The sequence below is a fragment of the Colobus angolensis genome, unplaced genomic scaffold, assembly GCF_000951035.1.
Source record: "Colobus angolensis palliatus isolate OR3802 unplaced genomic scaffold, Cang.pa_1.0 Scaffold93, whole genome shotgun sequence".
Classification (NCBI taxonomy): domain Eukaryota; kingdom Metazoa; phylum Chordata; class Mammalia; order Primates; family Cercopithecidae; genus Colobus; species Colobus angolensis.
In genome coordinates, this window is record NW_012123265.1 from 1,172,546 (window position 1) to 1,180,998 (window position 8,453).

Sequence of the window (8,453 nt, forward strand, 5' to 3'; positions counted from 1 at the left end):
GCAACAAACCTGAGTGTGCATGAGCATCCCACGGAGGGCTTGCCAACCCACAGCAGGGCCCTGCCTAGAGGTTCCGATTCAGCAGGTGGCACTGATACCTTCGGGTCAGGGTCTGTGCTTTGAGCAGAGGCGCTTTGCAGATTTAGTCATCCTCATGGAAGGAAATGTTTATTTCAACATCAGCAATTTCTTCGGCTTCGCTTCAGATTTTTTTGGCTAATTGCAAAGATGACTTTGAACTTCACGTTAACGAGGACACAAACAGAATCGTTCTATCGCTGCTGCCTATTCCCGATTCCTGCATTTATGCCCCGATATTGTCAGGAATGTTCCAATTTCGCTGACATGTTGGGTAGGTTCTCTAACTTTGTTTTGCTTGATTTTGATAACCAGATGTCATTAAAAAAAATACAATGTGGCCATTCTTTAAAGGAGAAAGTCCCCTCAGAGGGTGATTATGAGGATTTAGAGGAAATAAAGTCCTGTCTGGCCTTTAAAAATACTGAATAAATGGTAGCTGTTACCAACTAACAAATTGCATGGACCATGTGCCAGATACTAATTCATTTAATCTCCACAAAGCTCCCCATTTTGTGAATGTAAAATCTGAGGCAACTAGAGGTTAAATGATGTGCTAGCAAGTAGCAGAGCTCACTGTTCTCCAACCCCTGCCTTTCAACAGGGACCCCCGACCCCAGCATGGAAGAGGAAGTTGTCACGCACTGCCCTGCAGGGAGGGCAGCCGCTGTTCCAGAAGATACCTTGCTGGGGCTGTGGAGGGGCTCAGCCTTGGGGTAAGAGGTTAATGGTTCTCTCTCATGGAGCAACAGACTTTGCAAAGGAGGCAAGTCTCCCCTCCCTGAGCCCACTTAGGCATGGAAGCTGACCCTGCGTATCCCCTGCCGAAGAGAGGAAACTGGGAAGAAGCCGGCAAAGAGAGCATACTCTTTTTGCAGAACTCTGAAAATTCTAAAAACCATTGAATTGTACACGTTAAACAAGTGAATGGTACGGTATGTGAGTTAGAGGCCAATAAAGATTCTACTGAAAAAAGAGTTCACTCCCCAGGCACCTCTGGGAAAAGTTTAATAAAAAATTCTAGTACATCTACACGATTGTCCTCACCCTTCATCTACAGCAACGCAACAGGGAAAATAAAAAATAAGGGGCAATCTAGACATACTCAGTATAAAAACACAGAGACCCAATCTGAATGGGAGGCCTTAGGGTCTGGAAACCAGAAATGCAGGACGGCCAGTGGGCCCAGCAGCTCTGGGCTGTACTTTTGAAGAACTGTCTCTAATGTTTTGAAAATAGCATTTAAAAAAAAAAAAGTTGCACCAGGAGGCCTAAGAAGGTTCCATTCCAGAGACAAAGCCATCATGGGTCGGTCACAGCAAGCCCAGGACACAGGGCTGAGCATTTTAGGGCAGGTGAGAGACTTCTGGAAACCTGGCCTCTGAGGCAACGCTGGACTGGGTGGAGAGGTTTTCAGTGCTGAAGTCAAACTGCCCACATTCCTCCAGCCTCAAAGGCTAAGGAACCAACCAGTCTAATGCCAGACTCATAGCCTGTCTCCTCCAAGTTGCTACGGCCGCTTCCTGACAAGCTCCAAAGTCCTCGGCTGAAGGGGGGACTGAGACCCCTTGGAGATGCTCTGTGGCCTGACATTTGGTCCCCAGCCCTGCAGGCAGGCGGCTTAGTCGTCCTCCCCGCCACCGTACATGTCTGCCAGCTTCTTGAAGCGGCTGCCCCACTCGTTCAGATAGTCGTAATCTTGGTCCTGGTCAGAGGCGGAGGAGGTGAGGGAGCTCAGGGATGCGGCGTCGGAGCCGCTGCCCTCATAGTCGAACACCAAGAGGGAGTCGTAGGGCGGGGCTGTGGGGTCCGTGTTAGCCGCCTTCAGGTTCTGTGGCAACAGAGAACAGGTGGTTAGAGTGGTGGGCCCCGCCACTTGCCAGCTGCAAGCCTCCATTTCCTCATTTCTGAGCCCCCTCTCCCTTCCCCTCAAGTTTCAGAGGTTGAAATGAAAGAATGCGTTATTCATGCAGAATTCATTTGCTCAGGGACCAGCACTCAGCAAGTGCTCAGTGCAACACAGGCCAGGGGTAAGGGCAAGGACTGAAATCAGACAGCCTGGGCCAGAACTCACACCACACACCAGCTTTGTAGCCTTGGGCAAGTCCCTTAACCGCTCTATGCCTGTTTCCTTGTCTGTAAAATGACAATACTTCATATGGCCTTTTTTTCTTCCTTTTTTAAACGATGCACGCCTGTGACACAGCCTTGGGAGGTCTTGAGGACGTGTGCCTCCTTCGTACAGTTTTAAAGGAACAGATAAGTAAATGAGTAAATACCTGTAAAGCAGTTATTAGAATAGCACCTGGCAACAATAGCTATGATCACCTAATCAATGCTATGTGCTAGGTCAGTAGTTCCCAAACTTAAATTACCTGGAGAATCTTTTATAAATTCTGAAGCCCAGGCCACACCCAGTTCAATTACACCACAATCTCTGGGGGTGAGCCGAGGCATCAGTGGTTTCTGAAGGTGCCCACGTGATTCCAATATGCAGGCAGGGTCAGGAACCACTGTGCTGGCACACTGTCCTAGCTGCCTGCTCATTCAATCTTTGAAGTCCTCTATAGCAGAGGCTCCAAACTTTGCTCTAAGTGCAGTCACCTGGGATCTGTAATTCAAACCCAGGTAGTCTGGTTCCAGAGTATTCAACTGCTGTTATGTGAATAAATAAATAAATAATTCCTAATTTTTTTTTTTTTTTAGATGGAGTCTCCCTTTGTTGCCCAGGCTGGATGCAGTGGCGCGATCTCAACTCACTTCAACCTCCACCTCCTGTTCAAGCGATTCTCCTGCCTAAGCCTCCCGAGTAGCTGGGACTACAGGCATGCACCATCACGCCCAGCTAATTTTTGTATTTTTAGTAGAGACAGGGTTTCACCATGTTGGCCAGGATAGTCTCAATCTCTTGACCTTGTGATCTGCCCGCCTCAGTCTCCCAAAGTGCTGGGATTACAGGTATGAGCCACCATGCCCGACCCTTTTTTTTTTTTTTTGAGATGGAGTCTTCCTTTGTTGCCCAGGTGTGGGGGGCGCACAACAAGACATTCAAGCCTATGTACGAAGCATTTGAGGTTGAGGCATGGAAAAATACTGAGGTGCTGTGTGCATGTTGTTTGTACATGAGACTAGATCTCCTGGGCCCTGAAAACAGGACAAGGAGTAGTATGTGTGATAAGTGCTGAACACAGCCTCCTAAAAATGTGGTTTGAGTGTTTTTTACAAGGCCATATGTGCCTCATGACCTGACCACAAAGAGCCACCTGGTGGATGTCTCGTTTGTCTAAATTGTAGTTTAAACAAGCTCTCTCAATAAATACCTGGCAGACACATCTTAGAGCAACGCTCTCTCAGAGGAACTGCTCCCCACCCTGCTCAGCTAGAATTGTCTGAGTACTTCATTCTTGGTGTTCACTACAGCTCTAAGTTGTACCCAGGCTGGAGTGCAGTGGCGCAGTCTCGGCTCACTGCAACCTCTGCCTCCACCATGTTGGCCAGGCTGGTCTCAAACTCCTGACCTCAAGTGATCTGCCCGCCTTGGCCTCTGAAAGTTCTGAGATTACAGGCGTGAGCCACCGCGCCCAGCCTCCTAATCACTTTTTGTCGTTGTTGTTGAGACGGAATCTCGCCCTGTCACCCAGGCTGGAATGCAGTGGCGTGATCTTGGCTCACTGCAACCTCTGCCTCCTTGGTTCAAGCGATTCTTGTGCCTCAGCCTCCCAAGTAGCTGGGACTACAGGTACCTGTCACCATGCCTGGCTAATTTTTGTATTTTTAGTAGGGACGGGGTTTCGCCATGTTGGCCAGGGCTGGTCTTGAACTCCTGACCTCGTGATCTACCCGTCTCAGCCTCCCAAAGTGCTGGGATTCCAGGTGTGTGCAACTGCGCCCAGCCCCTCCTAATCATTTTTAACCACCCTGCAAGTGGGAGTTCTATGGAGGAAGAAACAAACCCCAGAAGTTACTCAAATAAGCCAGAGGTCACAAGCTGGTTGGTGGTGGAGTCAGGATTTGAACCCAGACCCAAGACTCCAGGCCCATGCTTGTTCTCCTGTGTGGCTGGTGCTGGGCTTGAATAAAGGGTGGCCCTCGACTGACCTGCCACGTCTCACCTCGATTATAAAGTTGCCGATTTCATCTGGGTTGGCTGGCCGAGGACGGTACATGGGTGTGGGGATGAAGGTTGGTGCCACGTCATTGCGGAGAACCACTTCCGGCCTGGCCTCCAGACCTCGGTGGAGCTGGGTGATGTCATAGTCCTGTGAGGAAATGCAGGAGAGCAGGGGACTGAGGACTCCTGTCCCCCTCCCCTGCCACTTACATCTCACTCACCCCACACCCCCTACCCTTTGGACACTGGCTCACGGGGAGGTCTCACAAGACAGATGATGTCACAGATTTTGGAAAACCCTCGTTTCCATCCTCCCTTGTCCTAGCAAATTAAACACAGGCTCGAGGTTAACTTGGCGAGGGCCAAACAGATTACACCAATGGACCAGAGAAGTGCTGGAAGGAGGATGGAAGAAAAGGAAAACGCAAGTTTCATGCCAGGGCCTGGTCAACACAGCTAACTTCGTCAGTTGGTTGACCCAATGGCTTAGCCCTGCCAGTGGACTTGGGGGCACCCACCTCCCAATCCCAGAGCCCCCAGTGCCCCACCTGGTCCTCTTCGCCACCCCCCTCTTCGCCATAGTAGAAGACATTGTCACGGGTGTCATCTTCTGGGAGCAGGAGGGGCTCCTTGACCTTGCGCTTCTTTCTCACCAACAAGAGCAGCACCAGCAGGAGGACTGCAAGGGTTGGGGCGTGTGAGTGTTCCCTCTGCAACCACACAGTGGGCCAAGACCCCCAGGCCCTCAGAGCCCCTCTAACTGCCGATGTCCTCACTCAGTAGCCAGAGCTTAACATGCTACAGTGGCTTTACTTGCACCTAGGAAAACTTCAACTCCTCATCAAGGCTGGCAGGATTTGGTCCCAGCCTATGCCTCCCAGTCCCCCTACCCACTCAGGTCTAGGCACACTGGCCTCCTCTGTGTTCCTTGAATGCCCCCAGCAGCTCCCCCTTAAGAACCTTCATACAGGCTCCTTCCTCACCTGGCAGACTCTACGCCTACACCGGCTCCCACGTGTCAGCTCTCAGCTTAATATCACCTCCTCCTAGAAGATTCTGACTTCCTTCTCCCCACCCCAGATTGGTGGTACTGATCCTTAAGAAAATATTCTGTCGAAATGTCGGGATGGGAACCTCCCCACAGATGTTGTCTTTCAGTGAGACTCTCTTTTAGTCACCAGATGTCCCCTAACTCGCCACAGACTTTAAGAACAAGATAATGCAACTTTCATAGGGTACAGTAATTTAAACTTAGGTGAAATGCAGTGTTGGAATTTTTTTTTTTTTTTTTGAGACGGAGTCTCACTCTTGTAGGCTAGAGTGCACTGGTGCAATCTCAGCTCACTGCAACCTCCGCCTCCCCGGTTCAAGCGATTCTCCCTGCTTCAGCCTCCCTAGTAGCTGGTATTACAGGCGCCTGCCACCATGCCCAGCTAATTTTTGTATTTTTAGTACAGACAGGGTTTCACCATGTTGGCCAGGCTGGTCTCGAGCTCCCAACCTCAAGTGATCCAACTGCCTTGGCCTCCTAAAGTGCTGGGATTACAGGTATGAGCCATTGCACTTGGCAGGATTTTTTTTTTTTTTTTTTTTTTGAGATGGAGTCTCACTCTGTCGCCCAGGCTGGAGTGCAGTGGCAGGATCTCAGCTCACTGCAAGCTCTGCCTCCCGGGTTTACGCCATTCTCCTGCCTCAGCCTCCCGAGTAGCTGGGACTACAGGCGCCCGCCACCTCGCCCGGCTAGTTTTTTGTATTTTTTAGTAGAGACGGGGTTTCGTCGTGTTAGCCAGAATGGTCTCGATCTCCTGACCTCGTGATCCGCCCGTCTCGGCCTCCCAAAGTGCTGGGATTACAGGCTTGAGCCACCGCGCCCGGCCTATTTTTTTTTCTTTATCTATTTTTGAGACAGATACTTGCTCTGTCACCCAGGCTGGAATACAGTGGTGTGACCTCAAATTTTTGTACTTTTAGTAGAGCCAGGGTTTCCCCATGTTGGCCAGGCTGGTCTCGAACTCCTGACCTCGTGATCCGCCCGTCTCGGCCTCCCAAAGTGCTGGGATTACAGGCTTGAGCCACCGCGCCCGGCCTATTTTTTTTTCTTTATCTATTTTTGAGACAGATACTTGCTCTGTCACCCAGGCTGGAATACAGTGGTGTGACCTCAAATTTTTGTACTTTTAGTAGAGCCAGGGTTTCCCCATGTTGGCCAGGCTGGTCTCTAACTCCTGACCTCAGGTGATCTGCCCACCTCGGCCTCCCAAAGTGCTGGGATTACAGGCATGAGCCACTATGCCCAGCCCCAGTGTTGGAATTTTAAGAGGGTCTGGCTTCAGTGATGTGGTCTGAAAGGCTGGCAGGCTATTTGGACATGGGGGGACTGGCCAACTGGTTCCTGGCTGCTTTCTCTGTCATGCCTACATACAGTTAAGCCTGTATTAAGAGGGGACCCTCTAGCCGTCTCTCTATGGCAGTTCGATGAGAGAGTACACACCGCTGCTCAGGATCATTACTTTTTTGCCTGCTGATGGAACTGCTGTCTGTCCTTGGCCAGACAAAACAGACCCAACCTTCCTTGGGAGTCCACGGGTTCTGAGGATGCACACGCATGTGGGCTAGACGGTAACCTCTCCTCTCCCGAATCTGGGGGAAGGCAAGACACCAAGCAGACTTCTCTGAACCCAGGTCTAACTGCCTACTGACACCTCCACTTGGACTGGCCTGGCAAGTCTCTTCCCATGGTCCTTCCCAAACTGGCAAATGGAAATGCCATGTTTCTCCTTAAGCCAAAAGCCTTGCAATCATCGATGGCTCTTACCCTCACTCCACACATCAATCTGAAGGGACTCTACCTTGAAACATGACCACCACTGACCACCTCAATGCTGCCATCCTGGCCTGAGCCTCCATCACCTTGCCCCTGGATTATGGCAACAGCCTCCTAAATGATCTCCCTGCCTCCACCTTTGCCCCCATATAGTCTGCAAAGCAGGAATCTTGCAAAATTTAAGTCAAATCACATCACCCCTCTGCTCAAAACCTTCTGGTAACTTTTGGTTCTACCCAGAGTCTTCACAATAGCCTATGAGGCCCAACACAACTGGGACCCTGTGCCCATCACCTCTCTGACCTAATTTCCTACTTTCCTGTTTTTTTTTTTATTTTTTTTTTAAGGCAGAGTCTTGCTCTGTTGCCCAGGCTGGAGTGCAATGGTGTGATCTCTGCTCACTGCAACCTCTACCTCCTGGGTTCAAGCAATTCTCCTGCCTCAGCCTCCCAAGTAACTGGGATTACAGGCATGTGCCACCATGCCTGGTTAATTTTGTATTTTTAGTAGAGACAGGATTTCACCATGTTGGCCAGGGTGGTCTCGAACTCCTGACCTCAAGGGCCCTGACCTCCCAAAGTGTTGGGATTACAAGTGTGAGCCACTGTGCCCGGCGAAAAGCATGTTCTTGTCTTCATGTGATTAGTCTCTGACTGACGACGTGTGTTGTCTATGTTAAGACCAAGTCAAAAGGTGGAAAAAACAACTGTGATAGGTTCTGTCTTTACAGCCAAGAAATTTGTTTTTAACTAAACATTTCCTCCCATTAGACCAGTAATTTGCAAACTCTAGCATGTATCAGAATGCCTTGGGAGCTTGTTAACATGCAGATTACTGGGTTCTATTCCTACATTTCTGAATCAGTAAATCTGGAGTAGGTTCTGAGAATTTGCCTTTCTAATAATAGCAAATTCCCGGTGATGCTACTGACGCTGTTGGAAATCACCCTTTCAGAACCACTGATGACCTGGTGGCAGGGCCGAGTCTGTTTGCTCACCACTGTATCGCCAAAGCCTGGTACATTCCACAAGCCCCAGAATGACTGACTGATGCTCCTAGAATTAGGAGTTTAAAGAGTGAGCCAGACGCAGTGACTCACACCTATAATCCCAGCACTTTGGGAGGCCTAGGTGGGTGGATTGTTTGAGCCCAGGAATTCAAGACCAGCCTGGGCAACATAGGGAGGCCCCGTATTTACAAAAAATACAAAAATGAGCTGGTCGTGGTGGCCCACACCTGTAGTCCCAGGTACTTGGGAAGGTCATTTGAGCCTGGGAGGCGGAGCTTGCAGTGAGCGGAGATCGTGCCACTGCACTCCAGCCTGGGCGACAGAGTGAGACCTTGTCCTTTTTTTTTTTGAGACGGAGTCTTGCTCTGTCACCCAGGCTGGAGTGCAGTGGCACGATCTCGCCTCACTGCAAGCTCCGCCTCCCAGGTTCA

General features: G+C 50.2%; 1 protein-coding gene across 1 annotated transcript in view; it reads right to left on the reverse strand.

Annotated features, from left to right (window-relative positions):
- Nucleotides 1–1,080: 1,080 nt before the first annotated feature.
- CDH3 (cadherin 3, type 1, P-cadherin (placental)) overlaps nt 1,081–8,453 on the reverse strand; it is a 75,373-nt gene continuing 68,000 nt past the window's right edge. Inside the window, exons 13-15 of the mRNA XM_011932128.1 lie at nt 4,738–4,868; nt 4,191–4,337; nt 1,081–1,909 (exon numbers count right to left, since the gene is read on the reverse strand). Of these exons, the coding sequence (XP_011787518.1) occupies nt 1,700–1,909; nt 4,191–4,337; nt 4,738–4,868 (488 nt within the window). The 3' untranslated portion in view covers nt 1,081–1,699. The remainder of the gene's footprint in view (nt 1,910–4,190; nt 4,338–4,737; nt 4,869–8,453) is intronic.